Source organism: Pipra filicauda, unplaced genomic scaffold (assembly GCF_003945595.2).
Source record: "Pipra filicauda isolate LSUMZ 115617 unplaced genomic scaffold, ASM394559v2 scaffold71_size5581439_pilon, whole genome shotgun sequence".
Classification (NCBI taxonomy): Eukaryota; Metazoa; Chordata; class Aves; order Passeriformes; family Pipridae; genus Pipra; species Pipra filicauda.
The window spans coordinates 1,600,277-1,620,531 of record NW_024104887.1 but is presented as its reverse complement, the minus strand read 5'-3'; the positions used below and the strand labels follow the sequence as shown (position 1 = coordinate 1,620,531).

General features: G+C 55.8%; 2 protein-coding genes across 3 annotated transcripts; one reads left to right on the top strand and one right to left on the bottom strand.

Annotated features, from left to right (window-relative positions):
* Nucleotides 1-63: 63 nt before the first annotated feature.
* On the bottom strand, nucleotides 64-5,255 carry SPACA6 (sperm acrosome associated 6). The gene is made up of 9 exons (XM_027734443.2): nucleotides 4,799-5,255; nucleotides 4,203-4,277; nucleotides 3,833-3,901; nucleotides 3,652-3,675; nucleotides 3,488-3,565; nucleotides 2,621-2,724; nucleotides 1,265-1,418; nucleotides 830-980; nucleotides 64-269 (listed from the first exon to the last, which is right to left on the bottom strand). The coding sequence occupies exons 1-9, from the start codon at nucleotides 5,238-5,240 to the stop codon at nucleotides 173-175; spliced, it is 1,194 nt and encodes a 397-aa protein (XP_027590244.1). The 5' UTR covers nucleotides 5,241-5,255; the 3' UTR covers nucleotides 64-172.
* A 7,970-nt stretch (nucleotides 5,256-13,225) lies between these two features.
* LOC113994904 (glutamine-rich protein 2-like) lies at nucleotides 13,226-19,146 on the top strand. Of its 2 annotated transcripts, XM_039389259.1 has the most exons (16): nucleotides 13,226-13,244; nucleotides 13,295-13,800; nucleotides 14,090-14,170; nucleotides 14,257-14,358; nucleotides 14,606-14,710; nucleotides 14,852-14,943; nucleotides 15,090-15,204; nucleotides 15,488-15,610; nucleotides 15,831-15,905; nucleotides 16,218-16,382; nucleotides 16,503-16,615; nucleotides 17,245-17,310; nucleotides 17,599-17,664; nucleotides 18,018-18,159; nucleotides 18,323-18,416; nucleotides 18,806-19,146. In XM_039389259.1, the coding sequence occupies exons 2-16, from the start codon at nucleotides 13,546-13,548 to the stop codon at nucleotides 19,111-19,113; spliced, it is 1,902 nt and encodes a 633-aa protein (XP_039245193.1). In that variant the 5' UTR covers nucleotides 13,226-13,244; nucleotides 13,295-13,545; the 3' UTR covers nucleotides 19,114-19,146. The 2 variants fall into 2 exon arrangements, with proteins under 2 accessions (XP_039245193.1, XP_039245195.1); XM_039389261.1 differs by lacking the exon at nucleotides 18,018-18,159 and having other exon boundaries at nucleotides 18,806-18,895.
* The last annotated feature ends 1,109 nt before the right edge of the window (nucleotides 19,147-20,255 follow it).

The window sequence follows — 20,255 nt, the reverse complement described above, 5'->3', positions numbered from 1 at the left end:
TGCCTGGTACCCAGTTTTTCTGTCTGCAAGTCAAAGAACCCCAGATTTCTACCACCGGCATAATCCAGATTTTCGGAACTCTGTATTTATGTTTCTAGACTGTTCTCATTTGCACAACCAGCACAAGAAAACCAAATGCAGAAATGTTGGTCCTCGGGGATGAATCCATGTGTTAAGGTCCCAAGGGTGAATCCGGGGATCCGGAATCCTCCGGGGTACCCTGTTGTTCACGCCTGCGGGATGTCCAGCGGGCACATTGCCACAGGGCCCTGGGAGACAGAAGGAGGGATGAAGAAACAGGGGAAGCAGGGAGGACACCCTATATTTCCATCAGGGGATGTGGGGGTGGCAATGGGTACACATGGGGCATCTGGGGGGCTCAAGGGGCAACTGGGGGGCCCTTGGAGCAACTGATGGCTCTGAGGGTAAAGGAATGGGACCCTGAGGGCAACTGGGACAACTGACTGTAACTGGGGCACCCAAAGGGACAGTGGGGGTTCTAGGGAAAACATGGGAAAGTTGCGGGGTTTCAGGGGCAATTAGGGAATCTGTGGGAAGCAAGGCAGCCTAGAGTGATCCTGGGTGCAAGGGGGAGATCCTGGAATGCGCCAGAGGACAATGGGAGTCCTGGGGACATGGAGGGCCCTGTGAGTTTAGGAGTCCTGGCAGTCTATGGCCCATCCTTGGACACCTGGGTCCCCTCCCACTTGGAGAGAATGCCAAGCGACTGAGAATCCAGTGAGGTTTGGGAGTCCCTTGCTGCTCTGTGAGGGACCCCAGAAGCCATGGGGACTTTGAGGGTACAGATTACCAGGTCAGCAATACTCACACCACCAGCAGCACAAGCGCCATGGAGGCAACTCCCAGTGCCAGCCCCATTGTTGGTATGGGAACCAGGGGGGTCTCGTTGTGGAGCCAGTGCAGCACAGTACTGAACACAGCCTGGAGCCCTCTCTCTTCCTCCACGCTCCCCTCTGACACTGTGGGGACACCGGCACCTCAGGTCACGGGGCCCTGCAGCACCTGCCCCAGCCACAGACCTCACTGTCTCGGGGTCCCCGCTCCAACCCACATGCCCCACCACCCCCAGAGGAGCCAGGGATCAGGGAACACCTGCTCCAGTTCACCTGTCCACCATGAACTGACGTATCCTGGCACCCTGCCCACACCCCCAAGCACCCCCATCCCACGGACCCGGGTGTCTGGGGTTCAGCTCCCCCCGCACTGCTCCCTGCCCCCAGGGCACTCAGGTGTCTGGGCTCACCGTTGAGGTAGAAGAACTTGCGGACAAAGGGCTTGGAAACTTCCCCCAGGCGACAGGCAACAGTTCCTGGAGCGGGCTCCTCGATGGTCAGGCTGGAGGGGTTCTTTGGATTCCCCTTCAGCTCCTTGAACAGTGACATGTCCTGTGTGCGCAGCTGGGGCGTGGGGGGGATCTGTCAGCACAGCCCACAAGGTACATGGGACAGCACACGTGTGCATACAAAGGCACCCGTGTCCTGCACGTGCTTGACATGTCCCCTTCATGCTTCTTGTGCTGGTGCACGTGGACACACCTCCTGTCCCACACACTCTCCCTGTGCCCCATGTGTGCACACAGGGATGCACAACCACGGTGGACGCAAAAGTAATTTCCTGCACATGTGGGAAGGAGTTCTTCCCCGTGGGCGTGGTGAGGCCCTGGCACACTTCTCCAGAGAAGCTGTGCCTGCCCTATTCCTGAAAGTGTTCAAGCCCAGTGTCACCAAAACCCAGGAAATGAACACTCTACTCAGAAAGCTGACATTATTCAGTGCTGAGGTACACGGGTATTGCTTCACATTTACATCAGTCATGAAAACTTTTAACTATTTATACATTTTAGCAAACAAAAGATGTAGTGTTCATTGGCTTACATGTTATATAGTTCTCTTCATGCATTATTATTCTATTGGTTATGGATTTCTTGCTTTTCATGTTAATTAGTCCACATTTTCAGTCTTTTAATTATCTTTTTCCCAGACAGGGCATCTCTGGTTTATGTAACATGTCTTTGTGGTTTATAAATTCTGCAATCCTGGTGTTCAGTTCTCAACAGTAAATTTCTCTTCCAGAGTTTGTTAAATTCCCCCTCCAGGTCTGAGAACACTAAAGTATATCAAAAGCCCTAAATTTTTAATTTGTTTTTCTAACACATGGACATCACCCAGAGCTTACCCGTCATCCATTATCTAAAATCACCTCTTAACATTTTCCCTCACTGATGCATAGGCTCCTTTTTAAAGAAACATAACTTGTTCAGTTAGACCAGGTTGGATGGGGCTTGGAGCAACCTTGTCTAGAGGAAGGTGTCCCTACCCATTGCAGGGGGTGGAATGAGATGAGCTTTAAGGTCCCTTCCAACCCAAACCATCCTGTAATTTTATGACTCTACATGTGCACACATGGACCTGCAAACACACGAGTGACCTGCCCCCTGTGTGTGCTTTCACAGCTGCTACTTCCAGCACATGGTGGCAGCAGTATCCGTGAGAGACTTCACGCCAAGCAAACAGCTGTGTGTGTGTGCAGGCCTGGCTACCCGTGCCCAGCCCTCCCCAGAGCGTCTACTCACACCCTTCCACGCTCATGTGCAACTCACATTTGGGACATACATCCAGGTGACGGGCAGGCTGCCGGGGAAGGAGAAGGGCACGTCACAGAGCAGCACGATGGTCTCATCCGTGTAGGTCCGCAGGTCCTGCACTGGGAGCATTGCCAGGCACGTGAGCTCACATCTGGGTGTGCCCTGACAGAGGGGATGGTGCTCCTGTGCTGGCTGCAGGGATGGGCAGCTGAACACCTTGGCAGGTGTGCTCAGGGTGGGAGCACAGGTGAGAAATACGGGGTGTCTCCAGAGCCCTGGGGGCACCCAGCTCTGGGGGGAAGGTGAGCCCAGCCTGGGTGCCTGGGTCTGGGTGGAAGAATTACTGGGGGAAAATTATTGAGACTAAAGTTACATCCACATCCTAAAGAAAGTTGTAGAATTCCAGGGTAGAATGTAGTTGGTATTTAAGGATCACTTTACACATGTTGGGATCACAGCAGGTATGGGAACTCAGTGGGGCTGATACAACACATGGCATTTGCCAAACAAGAGGTAATATCCTGTTCCATTCAGAATATCAGTTGCCGAGATAGCAATTACTTAATTTTGTGGTGAAATCCTGTCCTTCGGGGGTACTTTGCTCATTATCATCTCATTATAATACCAAACACACCTCCATCTCAACAGCTTCCCACCCTCAATGTACAACTACTCCTCGCTGAGTGCATGCTCTGCATCTTTCTAGCCTGGACCTTTAAAAGCAAAGCGATACCATCTGCCCCCAGTCAGTACCAAAGGCATGGCTGGAGTCACTCAAGCTCCACCAAAATATTAAAAATAGTATAAAAATAACCTAAGAAAGGGGGTAAGTTGGGGAAGATTTCCTTACTCTTAATGCAACAACCTGGCATGGTCCCATACCTGGGCAGTCCAGGGGAAACTCGCAGTCTGCAAAGTGACAGGTAGCACACTGGAAGACACGGGCATCTGGCTGGAATCCTGGGAAAGAGAGACTTGGTGGTCCCAGGGGAGTGGGAGATGTACTAGGGGACAAGGAAGGGCAAGACAAGGGGACAGGCACTCACCACAGGGTGGGACGCAGGCTGGAACTGGTGGAGAGGAAGCAGCGTTAGACTGGGGAACACCAGGGACTCACATCCTTACGATGAGCTGTCAGGGCTCAGCCCTTGTCCAGCCCAGATGGAGTCCCTGGGAGTTTCTCTAGGACTGGGGTTCTCAGGGTGGGGGTCCCCACTGGCCCCATACCTTTTGTCATCCGGCTCAGCTTCACCCAGATTGTGTCGACAGCTTCCTGCAGGGACTTGTTTAAGGGCTCTGGGGTGACCCAGATGTCCAGATGAGACAATGTGTCCTCCCCAGCATCCCCATAAACCCTTTCCAGACACCACAGATCCCCCGTACAACTCACCTCAACCCCATATATCCATCCTGGAGTCCCATCTATTCCCAAATACCCCCTCAAACCCCTCAAGAAACTGTATACTTTGAAGCCCATATAACCTCAGGATTCCCCGATTATCTCTTTACTGCCTCCAGACCTCCATATTTCACCTCCACCCCATGCCCCTTCAAGGCCTCCACATCCTATGCCCCATGTCCCATGTCCCCTGCTCACTCTTGTTCTTTTGCTCCTCTACATAATACAGAGCATCCAAGACAATGTCTCGAAGTTCATCATGCTGCCCGGCCCCTGGAACCAGTACAGGGACACTAGAATCAGTATACAGGATTAGGGTTGGAGTTTCAGTAAGGTCTGGAGGGTTTCTGGGGATTCCTAGAGTTCTGACCAGGGTTTAGGGTTACTGGGAAGGGTCAGGTATCCCTGGGGACTCCTAAGGTCCTAGGTAGGGCCAAGGGGTCCCCAGTGTGTCCCCGGTCAAGGTTGAGTGATTCTCAGGGTCTTGGGCAGGGCTGGGGTTCCCAAAGGTCCCTGGAGTCCAGATCAGGACTGAGGAGGCCTTGGCGTGGTTCTGAGTCCCAAGGATGCTTGTCTGGGGTGGGTCCCTGGGGTCCACAACTTCCTGGGATCCTGGTCAGTGTCAGTGTGAGGGCCTTGGTTGAAGTGGGGAATCCCAGAGGACTGTAGGGTGCTGTTCAGGGCAGGGGTCCCCCTTGGGATAGAGGACCCACAGAAAAGAAGGGCCAGTCAGGATGGAGGTTCTTGGGCAGGATCCTTTTTGGGTTCGGGGTCCCTGGGGTCCCATGACGTACCCACAGCGACAGAGGCGAGTGGTTTAGCAGCCTCAACAAGGTCCTCTTGGCATTTTTTATTTTTGGGGTTCTTGGCAGAGGCCCCAGTAATCTCACGGCAGAGCTGTTCCCGCATTTTGGGGGGCCCAAAGCAGAGCAGGCAGGAGTGCACCCCAGGGAGGCAGAGCACCAAGGCCACCCACAGCCACAAGCCAGCATTTCTAGGGCGCCAGGGGACCAGCACCAGCATCAGGGCCACCCACCACCACCCCATGACCCCAGACCTAGCACCCAAATGCCGAGTTCCTTGGGCAACAGTGGGGTTCCAAAGCGGAGCCTGGGCACCTGGGTCACCAGGGAACCAGATAAGGCATGAGGTCATACTCGAGGCAGCCACATGGAGCTCACAGCAGCCAAAGGTGTGAGCAGAACGCAGCAAGAAACGTGCAGGCAACCTTTTCATTGAGTCTGAGCTGGAAACTCTGAGCTGCGGGGAGCACGGAGGAGGAAAAGGAGAAGTTTGCAAGGTGGATAAGGCAGCTGCGAGAGACCATAGCTGAAGCAGCAACAGAGGAGGACATGGATTCTAAGCATTCAGTGTTCAGTTATGAAGATTGAAACTATTTTACAGACTAGGACTGAACAGAATTGTTAACAAAAGTTATAAATGTACCCCGGTTTACGTCAAATAAACAAGTTTTCCCTTCATGTTTACTACCTATTTTCTGATTGGTTATAATCTGCTGCATTGCAGATGTTTCCCCTACTGGCTCCCACTCTTTCCTTATTCCCTCCTTTCCCTTCTGATTGGTCTATATTCCTGCCTGTCCCATGCTCCTCCCCGGTCTCTGGAACCTTCCCCTCCCACCCTATAAATAAGGGTGGCACACCTCAATAAAGTTGCGATAGCTTCGAGCTACCACTCTGTTCGGACCTCCCCTGGCTGTCATGTCGTCTTTTTCCTTTCAGCTGTGGCTCTGAGCCATCCCAGGGCGATGGCAGCACCGCTGCCAAACACGGCTAGGACCGTCAGGGACACGGTGTTTGTACGTGTGCCCCGAGGAGACAACTCTGCCTCTCTCCTATACTCTGTTCTTGAGTAGAGGAATACACCCCTGGTGCACCTTCAAGTTATTAGATCACTCAGCTCTCCAAAACAAGGAGGGGAGAAAGAGGGAAATTTACGTGAACTAAACTACAAAATAAATAATATCATTTACTACAAAGCAAAAGACTCAGAGTCAGGCTGTTGGTTTTATAGGGACAAGAGCTGATGCAGGAAGCAACACGCTTAGGTGTCTGCAGGTGAAAAATGAGTAAGAAACTGAAGATTCATGTGCTTACCCAGCATCACTAAAAGGCAGAGGATGCTATCAGAGCTGCCCTGGCATGTGCCAAAATGTTGAATAAATTCAAGCTGCTGTTTCCATCCAGCTTAAAAATGTTCACTTATATCCCTCTCCTGTTTCTGAACACTCAGATAGTGACCCATCAATAGCAGGTGTCTGACATAGCACATGATGACAAAAAGTGACAGGAGGATCCAGCAGCTCAGGCTGCTCCAATTCAATGCTTGCCAAACATCTCCTGCAGAGCAGAAACTGAGCTGAAGCCAGGAAAAGTTGGAGACCTTACCAGGTGATGTAGATGCTGCAAAAAACTTCCTGAGCTTCAGCTGGACTTGGGAAGGGAATTCCTAGAGCCCCTTCCATCCCTGGCTGCCTCAGCAGTGCTGTCCAGCAGCAGGATGGAAAATTAGCCCCGGTGTGGGCTGATCTCTGAACCATTGGCACCAGAGACTCCAAAGGAGGACTGAGGCCATTAAACTCCAGACTAGAAACCCACCATTGCCTGCTGAGGCACAGCAGGCAGCATGATCTGTACTGTCCCAAACTATCCTGGGCTGCAATTTTAACTATCAGAGGAAAAAAGTGGTTTGATGGACTCTTTTAAAATTGCTGGGAAGGCAAAATGGATAGCTGGGACTTGTTCTAAAAATGGAGAAGGTGTGTCCTCTTCTGTGCCTACTAGAAAGGCACATTCTGTACAGGCAGAATTGCCTTCAGAAAGCCAATGATCACGAATGATACACTGAAACTTGCATCCTTTTGATTTGACCTGAATTTCTTGACCTGTCTTTTATACAGATGTTCTCATGATATTGTAGAAGAACTGCAAATTCCAGAAGTCAGGTTTCTTGAGTGCTTTTACTTTCCCTATAAGATTCTGACTCCAAACATCAGGAGAATGGGGTATTCTGCTTAGCAGGGAAAAAATACCCAAAAAAACCCACAACAAAAAACCTCCAAAAAAACCTCAAACTCCCAGTCTCTGAACTGGGAGGAGAGTCCTGGCTCAAGCTAAATGACTATCCATGAAAGACTGGATTCCCTGTGAGGGATGTCAGGGTGTGAACTGCCCTCACTGCCCAGGCAGTGCTTGGGCCGCTGGCAGAGCTTCCTGGTCCTTGGGATGGGCTTCAGTGCTCCGGCACAGAGCCTGGCTCGGGCAGGCGGCACTGGGGCTCTCCCTGCTGACCCTGCCTGTGCCATGGGCTCCCCAGGGCAGGGCTGGGGGTCTCGGGGCAATTGCTGCCCTTGACCCCAGGCCCTTCCACCTCACAGGAGCAACGGCCAGCCAAGACCCGCAAGACCAAGCACGTCTCCTGGGCACCGCAGCTCACGCAGATAAAGATCATCCAGGCCTGTGACACATCACCTTCCCCATGCAGAGAGACAGGAGTGAACAACCAGTACTCTGACACAGACATCGAAGAAGAGAGAAGTATAGCCTTTGAGGAGTTGGTTAATTTAATAAAGAAATAATAAAGATGCAGACAAAGCCTGGTCCCACCAGCCTCTCTCTTCCTCAGGCTCCCTGATGCTCCTCAACCTTTCTCCTCCCTCCTGTCTCTCTGCCACCAGGCTGAGCACATCGTACCCCGCGGCGACGACTTGAGGCCGGCCCTGGTCCCGTGGCACCTTGTGAGACATCTCTGAGGATCTGGGGCCTACTGTGGAACCAGGAGCAGCCCAGGGTGTGCTCAGGCCCCGGGGGCTGCAGAGCCCTCTGCCCCGGAGGGCTGGGAAGCCACAGGCACATCCCCGGAGAGCCTGGCTGGCACTGCTGGGGCTGCTGGTCTCGGAGGCTGCCTGAAATCCTTCCAGTCAGCCCGGACGGCCCCTCAGGAGCAGGGCTGAGCCATGCCCGAGTGCCAGCCCTGATGGCAGGGCCCAGCAGAGCTGTGCCTTCATCTGGGCACTGGCAGATTCCAAGCTCATCTGCCCTCTTCCTCCTGCGGTCCCTTTCTAGAGGGGCAGCAGCAGGGGCTGGCCCACAGGGTTTCCTCTCCCCGGGGGCGGGCAGCCCCTTGCCCAGCCGTCCCTCTCAGGCCCCCTCTGCAGAGCTGCTTTCCAGCCGGGCCCCCCCGGCGTGTCCCGGAGCCCGGCGCTGATCCTGCCCAGGCCCGGCGGGGCCCTGCGGCCGGGCCGGGCCATCCCGGGCAGGAGCAGCCCCCGAGGCGGGGGACACACAGGCACAGGGGGACACGGGGAACCCACGCCGGGCACGGGGCCCTCCTGTCCCCATCCCGCAGAGCCGCGCCCTGTCCCAGCGGAGGAAGGACATGAGCCCACAGCTCTGTCTCGGCTGGGCCGGGGAAAGGGCGCTGTCGTTGCCTTGGGAACGAGCCAAGGTGGCCCAACGCAGTTTCTGAGCTCTCTGGCCGCCTAAAGTAACAAGTCAGGGCAGCCCAACCCAGGTTTTGGGCCCCGTGGCCGCCTAAAGTAACAAGTTGTGAAGCTTTCCTCATGAATATGTATAGCCCTGGCCAGTTCATCTACCATCTTCAGCCATGGCTGGCATTTATTTGGAGCTCTCCCCCTGCAGCTGGCACTGTAGTCCAGCTCTGTGATAAAGTGCTGCCTGCTTCCTAATGCTCTAGTGCTGTTAAGGAGCACTAGAAATTTCCTGAATAAATTCAGGAAATTTATTCCTGAATTTCCATGACAGCTACACCTCCACTGTCCTCTATCCTGGAGCAAGGCCATGACTAGGGCCGGTGCAGGGCCCTTCCCTGCCCAGAGCTGGCTGTACACGAGCACACAACAATCCCACGCTGTTCCCTGCACACTGCATGTCAGTCTAAACAGTGCAACATTTTATTAATTTTCCCAAAATTCAACTGGAATAGGTTTTCATGTTTGGTACAGATTGCTGAGTCATCTCCCCCTTTTTTTCCTTGCCCCACTTATTAGGTATATTCCCTGTCAAAAATCGGAGGAAAAAATAGTAACAAACATAAATGTACTCCTATTGGTCTCCCCTTTTATCATTCCTATAGGTCATCCCTTTTAGAATCCCTATCGCTCATCCCTGTTATCATCCCTATAGGTTATATATTTTATCATCCCTATAAGTAATCCCTTTTAGAATCCCTATAGCTCATCCCTGTTATCATCCCTATAGGTTCTATATTTTATCATCCCTATAAGTAATCCCTTTTAGAATCCCTATAGCTCATCCCTGTTATCATCCCTATAGGTTATATATTTTAACATCCCTATAAGCAATCCCTTCTGGTGACTGACCCGCTTCCTCATCGCTTTGGCTGATCCGTTTGATCAGGCTATTTGTTCTATCATTTTATCAACCCTTTTGCTCCTCCCTGTTACCACTCCTATTGGTCTCCCCTTTTATCATTCCTATAGGTCATCCCTTTTAGAATCCCTATAGGTCATAGACTTTAACAATCTAATAAGTTGTCCCTTTTAGAATCCCAATAGGTCATCCCTTTTAGAATCCCTATAGCTCATCCCTGTAATCATCCCTATAGGTTCTATATTTTATCATCCCTGTAAGTAATCCCTTTTAGAATCCCTATAGCTCATCCCTGTTATCATCCCTATAGGTTATATATTTTATCATCCCTATAAGTAATCCCTTTTAGAATCCCTATAGCTCATCCCTGTTATCATCCCTATAGGTTATATATTTTATCATTTCTATAAGTCATCCCGGTTACAATCCCTATAGGTCATATGTTTTAAAATCCCTGTAGGTCATCCCTTTTATCCTCCCTATATGACATACAGTTTAAAATCCCTATTGGCAATCCCTTTTATAATCCATATAGATCATCCCTATAGGGCATCCCTTATATCATCCCTATAGGTCATCCATTTAAAAATCTGTCCTGGTCAACCCCTTTGCCATCACTTTTAAGCATCCCTGGCAGATCTTGTCTGGGCAGAAATACTTTTATGTTTGCAGACATGGCGACTCCCTTGGACACTCTCAGCCTCTCACTCTCAGCTGCTGGATCTCGCCATCGGGATGCCCCAGAATGGAGCCGTCCACTTTCGGCCCTGAGGAAACTGCTGCAGGCCGTGCTGGGGCACCTGGACGTGCAGTACCTGACGGCCCAGGAGCTGTGGACGGGCGAGCTGAGTGGCCCCTCACTGGCTGAGTTGGCCACTGACATAAAACAAACGAAGAAGGAAATGGAAGCTGTCAAGACATTCATGCCGGAGGTAGTGGCTCTTCCCAGAGCCCCTGGTGCTCCCCCACCAGTCAGTCCCTCCCCACTTCCTCTGCACTGCTTGACTCTGCCCTCGCTGGGCCGCTGGCAGAGCTTCCTGGCCCTTGGGATGGGCTTCAGTGCTCTGGCACAGAGCCTGGCTCGGGCAGGCGGCACTGGGGCCCTCCCTGCTGACCCTGCCTGTGCCATGGGCTCCCCAGGGCAGGGCTGGGGGTCTCGGGGCAATTGCTGCCCTCGTCCCCAGGCCCTTCCACCTCACAGAAGCAACGGCCAGCCAAGACCCGCAAGACCAAGCACGTCTCCTGGGCACTGCAGCTCACCCAGATAAAGATCATCCCGGCCCGTGAGACAACACCTTCCCCAAGCAGAGAGAGAGGAGTGAACAACCAGGGCTCTGACACAGACATCGAAGAAGAGAGAAGTATAGCCTTTGAGGAGTTGGTTAATTTAATAAAGAAATAATAAAGACGCAGACAAAACCTGGTCCCACCAGCCTCTCTCTTCCTCAGGCTCCCTGATGCTCCTCAACCTTTCTCCTCCCTCCTGTCTCTCTGCCACCAGACTGAGCACATCGTGCCCCGTGCCCAGGACTTTAGGCCGACCCTGGTCCCGTGGCACCTTGTGGGGCAGCTCTGAGGATCTGGGCCTGCTGTGGAACCAGGAGCAGCCCAGGGTGTGCTCAGGCCCTGGGGGCTGCAGAGCCCTCTGCCCCGGAGGGCTGGGAAGCCACAGGCACATCCCTGGGATGCCTGGCTGGCACTGCTGGGGCTGCTGGTCTCGGAGGCTGCCTGAAATCCCTCCAGTCAGCCCAGACAGCCCCTCAGGAGCAGGGCTGAGCCATGCCCGAGTGCCAGCCCTGATGGCAGGGCCCAGCAGAGCTGTGCCTTCCTCTGGGCACTGGCAGATTCCAAGCTCATCTGCCCTCTTCCTCCTGCGGTCCCTTTCTCGAGGGGCAGCAGCAGGGGCTGGCCCACAGGGTTTCCTCTCCCCGGGGGCGGGCAGCCCCTTGCCCAGCCGTCCCTCTCAGGCCCCCTCTGCAGAGCTGCTTTCCAGCCGGGCACCCCCGGCGTGTCCCGGAGCCCGGCGCTGATCCTGCCCAGGCCCGGCGGGGCCCTGCGGCCGGGCCGGGCCATCCCGGGCAGGAGCAGCCCCCGAGGCGGGGGACACACAGGCACAGGGGGACACGGGGAACCCACGCCGGGCACGGGGCCCTCCTGTCCCCACTCCCGCAGAGCCGCGCCCTGTCCCAGCGGAGGAAGGACATGAGCCCACAGCTCTGTCTCGGCTGGGCCGGGGAAAGGGCGCTGTCGTTGCCTTGGGAACGAGCCAAGGTGGCCCAACCCAGGTTTTAGCCCTGTGGGCGTTTAAAGTAACAAGTTGTAAAGCTTTCCTCATGAATATGTATAGCCCTGGCCAGTTCATCTACCATCTTCAGCCATGGCTGGCATTTATTTGGAGCTCTCCCCCTGCAGCTGGCACTGTAGTCCAGCTCTGTGATAAAGTGCTGCCTGCTTCCTAATGCTCTAGTGCTGTTAAGGAGCTTTATTCCTGAATTTCCATGACAGCTACACCTCCACTGTCCTCTATCCTGGAGCAGGGTCATGACTAGGGCCGGTGCAGGGCCCTTCCCTGCCCAGAGCTGGCTGTACACGAGCACACAACAATCCCACGCTGTTCCCTGCATGCTGCATGTCAGTCTAAACAGTGCAGCCTTTTCTTAATTTTCCTGAAATTCAACTGGAATAGGTTTTCATGTTTGGAACAGATTGCTGAGTCATCTCCCCCTTTTTTTCCTGGCCCAGCTCATTAGGTATATTCCCTGTCAAACACCGGAGGAAAAAATAGTAACAAACATAAATGCGCTGTTTGGATTTTATCTGGTTTTGTTGGGGTTCCTGTGTCTTGCCTGGGCCAAGTCACACTGACAGTTCAGTGGCACAGCAAAGCCAGGCTTATTCCCTGCTCCACAATGCAAGAAGAAACCAAGAGCTGAGTGCGAGTTGCCTTGTAACAGAACCAGAGTCTGACATGGCAGAGGAGGAACTGGCTTAGCTGTGACTCCAGTCTTAAACTGAATAAAAGAACAATGAAGGGCTCTCTTCTTTCCTGGAAGAGCTTTGGGCATGGTTCAGTGATTAAAGGGATTCCAAAAGGGCTGGACAAGGACTTTGGACAAGGGCCTTGAGTGACAGGAGAAGGGGCAAGAGCTTCCCACTGCCAGAGGGCAGGGTTGGATGGGATATTGGGAAGAAATTCTTCCCTTTGAGGGTGGTGAGGCACTGGCACAGGTGGCCCAGAGAAAAGTGTGGCTGCCCATCCCTGCAAGTGTTCAAGGCCAGGTTGGACTGGGCTTGGAGCAACCTGGGCTAGTGGAAGGTGTCCCTGTCCCTGTCCCTTGCAGGGGGGTGGAATGAGATGAGCATTAAGGTTCCCTTCCAGCCCAAACCTTTCCATGACTCTATGACCTCATGGCTCTATGACCTCATGTCTCCATGGCTCTGTGACCCACTGTGTCCTGGGGGTGGGGTGGGGCCGTTGCCTGGCAACGGGAGCTGTGATGAAGAGGGGCACGTGCAGCGCAGGCCCCAGTCCTTCGAGGGCCGAGGAAGGAGGAAGGAGCCTTCTGGCGACTGACCCGCTTCCTCATCGCTTTGGCTGATCCGTTTGATCAGGCTACTTCTTCTATTGTTTTATCAACCCTTTTGCTCATTCCTTTTACCATCCCTATTGGTCTCCCCTTTTATCATCCCTATAGGTCACCCCTTTAAGAATCCCTCTAGGTCATCCCTTTTAACATCCCAATAAGTCATCCCTTTTAGAATCCCTATAGGTCATCCCTTTTAACATCCCAATAAGCTCCTGTTATCGTCCCTAAGGTTAGTATTCAACTGAATCATACTATAAGTCATCCTTTTGGAATTCCTATAGGTCATCATTTTTATCATCCCATAGGGCACATCGTTTTCCATCACCTATAGGTCATCACTTTTATCATCCCCATAGGTCACATAGTTTAAAATCCATATAGGTCTTCCCTTTTATCATCCCCATAGGTCATCCCCGTTCTCATCCCCATAGGTCATCCCGGTTATCATCCCTATAGGGCATCACCCTTATCATCCCTATAGGTCATATATTTTAAAATCCCTATTGGTCATCCCATTTGCCATCGCTTTTGCACATTCCTGGCAGATCCTGTCTGGTCAGAAAGGCTTTTGTGTTTGCAGACATGGCGACTCCCTTGGAGACTCTCAGCCTCTCCCAGCTGCTGGATCTCGCCATCGGGATGCCCCAGAATGGAGCCGTCCACTTTGCGGCCCTGAGGAAACTGCTGCAGGCCGTGCTGGGGCACCTGGACGTGCAGTACCTGACGGCCCAGGAGCCGTGGACGGGCGAGCTGAGTGGCCCCTCACTGGCTGAGTTGGCCAGGGGCATGAAGGACATGAAGCAGGAGATGGAATCCTGCAGGAAACTTGTCTCTGAGGTAGTGGCTCTTCCCAGAGCCCCTGGTGCTCCCCCACCAGTCAGTCCCTCCCCACTTCCTCAGCACTGCTTGACTCTGCCCTCACTGCCCAGGCAGCGCTTGGGCCGCTGGCAGCACTTCCTGGCCCTTGGAATGGGCTTCAGTGCTCTGGCACAGAGCCTGGCTCGGGCAGGCGGCACTGGGGCTCTCCCTGCTGAGCCTGCCTGTGCCATGGGCTCCCCAGGGCAGGGCTGGGGGTCTCGGGGGACTTGCTGCCCTGGGGCTCACCCCCGAGAACCCTTTTTCCTAGACTGTCTCTCAGGAGATTGGTGCAATAAAGGCCGAACATTCCCGTGTGTCAGAGGACATCAGGAAGATCCAGGAGGCACAGGTCTTGTGCAGACCACAGTGGGGGTGAAGGTCGTGTTCCCCAGGGACACTCCCCAGGGGCTCATCTCTGACACCCCTTTCTCCTAGGCCATGGCTGACTCCAAGCATCTGCAGGAGATTGACAAGTTAAAGGCTGCACAGTCCCGCATGGCAGAGGACATGAAGAAGGTCCAGCAGGAGCTTGACCAGGTGAACTGCTGCCATAAGACACTTGTGGCTCTGAGGCAGCAGCCAGTGGCCTCGGCTGTGCCGGTCGCAGGCTCAGCAGCCCTGGCCCTGCTGGATGCATGGAGAGTGCTGCCCGCAGTGCCCTGCCAGCCTGGCTGAGCCTGACCTGCACTGTCCCCTGTGCTGGGCACACCACGGCAGGGGGAAGGTCCTGCAGGTCCCCAGGGACCCTCCCCTGGGACTCACCCCCACCACCCCTCTCTCCTAGGCCATGGCTGACTGCCAGGATCTCCGCGAGGAGATTGACAGGATGAAGGTGACACAGACACACATGGAAGATGACATTCGGAGGATGAAGGAGACCCTTGCATCGGTGAGCTGCTGGCTGGTGTCACCTTTGGGCTCTTGTGGGGCACTTGAGTGTGGCTCTGTGAGCTGGGGATTTGGGCTCGGGCTGGGGACCAGGTGTGGGGCCCTTGGTCTGCCCTGACTCTGCCACCACTGCCCTTCCCAGATGAAGAAGATGGAGGATGACATCAGAAAGCTGAGGGAGGATATTGCCAAGTGGAAAGAAGAGATCAGCAAGCAGATCACTCAGCAAATGGAGTAAGAGAATGGGAGAGGGTTTAGTAGCCTAGAGGGCTTCTAGGAAGCCCAGGTGGCCTGGGAGCATCCTGGTTTGGGGGTAAGGGACATTGCCCAAGCAGCGCTGGGGAGGCTAAGCCCGCCCCTTCCCCCATCCTGCTGGCCAGGTCCGTGCTGCAGGAGACAAAGAGTGAGCTGAAGAAGATGGAGGAGCAGCAGGAGATGAAGAATTCCATGCTGGAGATGCTGGTGACTGAGACAGCCAACCAGCTGAATGCTCAGGTGAGGTGCTGGGGGAGCACTCCCACCACCTGCCAGCTCAGTGGAGGGGTCCTGAGAGGGTTCCAGCCACATCCCCCATCTGGCTGGGGCCATCAAACCCCACAGCACCCAGGTCTGTTCATTGCAACCAGTCAGCAGCGTGGAAGGAAATTAAAGTCTTGGTGTAAATGTCCTGTTGACAGTGAGGGCTTCTGACCACAGGCTGAGTAACACGGATCTGCCTCTGTGGGGAAAACAGACTCCCTTTGCTCAGCACCACTCCTGTTCTTCCTCCCTGGAGCAGGACCAGCAGCTGCTGCAGCACATGGAAGACTCATTCGGCAAGATTCAAAAGGAATACAAGAAGCTCAGCTACATCTCGGAGAGTATCCAGACAGACTGTCAGATGAAGCAGAAAGCTATTGAGGTGGGTGGGTAAAAGTCCTATGGGGTCAGAGCATCCCCCAGGCAGACTCCAGGCAGGGGACCACAAGGAATCTGTCCCCCTGCCAAGCTGCTCACACACTGTGGAGCTTCCAAGTGCCTTTCCTGGGGGTTTATCAGTAGGGGGACCAGGGGGTGCCAGGCTGGCCAGGAGGCAGCTGCAACCCTGCTGCGGTTTCATGGGATGCTTTCTGTGTTGAAAGATGCTGTTCCAGTCCTTGGAGAAGCTGAAGAAGGAAAAAGTAGATGAGCAGAACATGTTGACAGCAATGGACATGGTACAGTCTCGAGGGCCCTCTGTGCCAGCCCAGGGCTTCCTGGGCAGGGTGACAAATGCCCCTTGTCCCTTGGGGGCTGTTTGGCAGAAGTGGCCTGGGAGAGGGAGGATTTCCAGACCAAGTGCAAGCCCCTTGCCTCTCCACTGGTGGGACAACCCCATGGGGGGAGTGGGGTGACCGGGGCCACCCTGCCGTGAAAGGGGCACGATAGCACGGAGGGAGTGCTTCTCCCTCTGCCCCTGACAATCTCTGGCCCTGCCTGTCATTCCTCAACCCTTTCCCCTCTTCACTCCTGCCTTTCCCCTCTGTTAGAAAGCGGACAAAGATGCCTTGGGCAGCAAAGTCGATTGCACTCAGTTTGAGGCGAGCATGGAGCAAATGGATGGGAGGATGCAGGAGATGCAGGGCCAGGTGAAGGGACAGAAGCAGCACTGCAATGAGCTGCAGCAGAAGCTCAAGGACATGATGGAAAACAAGGTGAGCGGTGCCTCGTCCCTGCCGTGAGAAACTGGCACACTTGGCAGGCTGAGGAATTTCCCTGGAGCTGGCCACGACCCCTGCCAGGGCAGTTGGCTGAGGGTGTGCACCTGTCCACAGCTGGATCGTGGGGAGCTGAAGTATTTCCGAAATCGGTTAGAGGAGATCTGGAAGGGGAAGATGGAGGAACTTGAGAACAGGATCTTGGGTGACAGCGCCGCTGGGCTGAGGAAGTGAGTGGGATGGGGATGGCAATGGCTTTGGGGACAGCAATGGTGCTGTTCCCTCCAGCTGTCCCAGACAGTGCCCACGTGGTACCCTGGCACTGCACCAATTTAGCCACCAAACAAACCGTGGCGATGCTGATGAAGCAGCTGCACCCTCTCCTTCCACCAGCAGCAGGTTCTGCACAGGACAGGAGGCACGAGGAGGGGGCAGCTGTGGGACAGAGCCCTCCCAAAGCAAAGGGGGCTGTGGCTGCAAAGGCTTCCAGAAGCAAGGCTGGGAGATGGGCACTCCTTCCCCTGGCAGGGGTGTGACACGCAGAGCCCCAGGGCTGGGTGGTGCCCTGCCCTCCTGGCCAGGCACAGGGGGGGTCATTAGTGCTGCTGAAGCACTGCAAGCAGTGCAAGGGCTGCTTGGGATGGCAGCGTGGGCCCTGTGCCCTTCAGCTGGCACCAGCCAGTGGGTTGGGGAATGGGGAGAAACCAGGCCCCACAGCCACGGTTGGCCCTGCAGACGCCGTGACTCCCTGCAGTGCCGTGCCCAGCACCTTGCTGCTGCCAGCGAGCTGCTGCCTGCGGGTGGGCAGGGCTGTGTCCCCCCAGGAGCTCAGCCAGCCCTTTTGTCTCCCCCTCCTTAGGCAGCTGCCAGCCCCTTTCACGTGCCTGTCCTGTGACCGCCCGGTCAAAACGCAGGTTCCTGGCCCGTGAGTATCACCTCTGCTTTGGGGGGGCTGCGTGAGTGGGATGGGGCTCAATGGCTGCCAGGGGTGACCCTCTGTGCCAGGCACAGGGGTGAGGGTGTCTGCTTGGGAGGGTCTGACCCTGCTGAGCCCCCTCCTCAAAGCTGCCCATCAAGAGGTGTTGTGGGTGCTTGTCCCCAAGGGCTACAGGCAAGGGTTGCTGTGTGCTACAAGCCTGTGGTGTTTGGGGGCCGTGAGCAGGCGTGAGTGGTTTGTCCCCTGTCACCAACCTGTGGTTTCTGCCCTCTCCAGGTATCCTGAGACACTCCCATATTTTCAGCCGCTGCCCCCCAGGAAGAACGCAGAGCAAAGCCAAAGGTAGGGGACCTGAGGACACATCCCTGGCTCCTGGGGTGCAGGATAGCCCTGCCCTAGCAAGGAGAGCTCTTCTCTGCGTGAGAGCAGACGCGCCTTGTGGGCCTGAGCAGTGTAGGGGAGCAGAGGGAGGGCTGTGGAAGATCAGTGCTTGCCCCAGCTCTGTGGGTTTTACTGCCCTCTTTCCACTGCCATGTCTAGCCCAGGACTCTGCCCCAAGGTCACTGAAACCACATGAGATATGTTTGTTCTCAGCCTGAGTGCAGGCTTGGTGGGGAGTTGGGTGCCTCGTGTGAAAGGAGTTCCATGCACTGCCCTGTGCTGGGAACTGAGCATCCCTGTGCCCCATCCCACAGGAGACCAGTGGTCAATGGCAGGGTCCCCCGAGTGCCCCAGACCGGTGGGGACCCTGAGAGATTCAGCCACGCGGTGCAGCGCATCCAGCCTTGCCCCCGCCTCAGTGCACAACTGCAGGGCCTCATGACACTCCCCAGCAAGGTAGGGATGGCGAAGGCATGGACATGACAGGGCTGACTGAGGCTGGGAGGGTGAGACAGAGTATGCAGAGGGAATCTGTGCCTTCAGGTGCCCCAGGGAGAGCTGGGTTGGGAGGGTTGCTGGGGGAGGCTGAATTGAACCCCAGCTGCTCTCTCCTTCCCAGCCTAAGGTGGACAAGATGGTGGGACATTGTGGCCACAGCTCCCAGGTAAAGAAGGACCAGCCTCCCGTGGTGGAGAGCACACGGGAAGAGCCAGGTATGGCCCCATCATGGGCTGGGGGAAAGAAAGGAAACTGGTTAACTGCTGGGGAGGTGTCAGGGAGCAAGCAGGGCTGTGTGTGCAGAACTGGGCAGGCTGCCGTGGGGGACTGGGGTGGGATGAAGAGGCAGAAACAGGATGGAGCAGGAGGACTGGTGGATGGGGTGACTGGGGATGGAGGTGGAGCAAGGTGGGGAGATGGCCCTGGCCAGTGTGGGACAACAGCTTGTGTGCTGGTGGGTGGGTGGGGACCAGCACCCCCAACCCTGGGGGTCTCTGGACAGGCAGGTGTCCCTGCTGCCTGCCACGTCCTGGGCTGGCAGCGCTGCCCCAGCCGGGGGCTGCCCCTGGGAAGTGGGAAGCTCATCCTTGCCCCTTGTCCCCAGGCCCTTCCACCTCACAGGAGCAACGGCCAGCCAAGACCCGCAAGACCAAGCACGTCTCCTGGGCACCACAGCTCACCCAGATAAAGATCATCCCGGCCCGTGAGACGCCACCTCCCCCCAGTCTGCCGGACAGGACTGGGTGCCCAGCAGTGTCACCCAGGCCCCCTCGGAGGGCTTCCCAGGCCTCCAGGGCAGAGGTCTCGGCAGCTCTGTGGCGGCGTCTGAGTGCACCGGGACCTGCTCCTACACGGCCCGACCTGGCACGTCAAATTAGAAGAGAGAAAAGTCAACAGCCTGCCAGAAAATAATTTTTGGTTTTATTAAGTAAATAAAAAACCGATAAAAATGCAAAAGGAGCCTGGTCCCACCAGTCTTGCTCTTCCTCAGGCTCCCTGATGCTCCTCAACCTTTCTCCTCCCTCCTGTCTCTCTGCCTCCACACTGAGCACACCGTGCCCCGTGGCCACGACTTAAGGCCAGCACTGGTCCCGTGGCACCTTGTGGGGCAGCTCTGAGGATCTGGGGCCTGCTGTGGAACCAGGAGCAGCCCAGGGCGTGCGCAGGCCCCGGGGGCTGCAGAGCCCTCTGCCCCGGAGGGCTGGGAAGCCACAGGCACATCCCCGGAGAGCCTGGCTGGCACTGCTGGGGCTGCTGGTCTCAGGGGCAGTCTGAAATCCTTCCAGCCGGCCCGGACGGCCCCTCAGGAGCAGGGCTGAGCCATGCCCGAGTGCCAGCCCTGATGGCAGGGCCCAGCAGAGCTGTGCCTTCATCTGGGCACTGGCAGATTCCAAGCTCATCTGTCCTCTTCCTCCTGCGGTCCCTTTCTCGAGGGGCAGCAGCAGGAGCTGGCCCACAGGGTTTCCTCTCCCCGGGGGCGGGCAGCCCCTTGCCCAGCCGTCCCTCTCAGGCCCCCTCTGCAGAGCTGCTTTCCAGCCGGGCACCCCCGGCGTGTCCCGGAGCCCGGCGCTGATCCTGCCCAGGCCCGGCGGGGCCCTGCGGCCGGGCCGGGCCATCCCGGGCAGGAGCAGCCCCCGAGGCGGGGGACACACAGGCACAGGGGGACACGGGGAACCCACGCCGGGCACGGGGCCCTCCTGTCCCCACTCCCGCAGAGCCGCGCCCTGTCCCAGCGGAGGAAGGACATGAGCCCACAGCTCTGTCTCGGCTGGGCCGGGGAAAGGGCGCTGTCGTTGCCTTGGGAACGAGCCAAGGTGGCCCAACGCAGTTTCTGAGCTCTCTGGCCGCCTAAAGTAACAAGTCAGGGCAGCCCAACCCAGGTTTTGGGCCCCGTGGCCGCCTAAAGTAACAAGTTGTGAAGCTTTCCTCATGAATATGTATAGCCCTGGCCAGTTCATCTACCATCTTCAGCCATGGCTGGCATTTATTTGGAGCTCTCCCCCTGCAGCTGGCACTGTAGTCCAGCTCTGTGATAAAGTGCTGCCTGCTTCCTA

Bases quoted from the DNA above. Each gene is read 5' to 3' on its own strand.
- SPACA6 (XM_027734443.2), bottom strand. From the start codon at position 5,240: ATGAAAAGGTTGCCTGCACGTTTCTTGCTGCGTTCTGCTCACACCTTT. The intron at 1,419-2,620 runs GTGAGTTGCACA...CCCACGCCCCAG, and splicing joins CCTGGATGTATGTCCCAAAT to CTGCGCACACAGGACATGTC. The intron at 270-829 runs GTGAGTATTGCT...TCTGTCTCCCAG, and splicing joins GCGCTTGTGCTGCTGGTGGT to GGCCCTGTGGCAATGTGCCC.
- LOC113994904 (XM_039389259.1), top strand. From the start codon at position 13,546: ATGGCGACTCCCTTGGAGACTCTCAGCCTCTCCCAGCTGCTGGATCTC. The intron at 15,205-15,487 runs GTGAGGTGCTGG...TCCCTGGAGCAG, and splicing joins CCAACCAGCTGAATGCTCAG to GACCAGCAGCTGCTGCAGCA. The intron at 18,417-18,805 runs GTATGGCCCCAT...CCTTGTCCCCAG, and splicing joins GAGCACACGGGAAGAGCCAG to GCCCTTCCACCTCACAGGAG.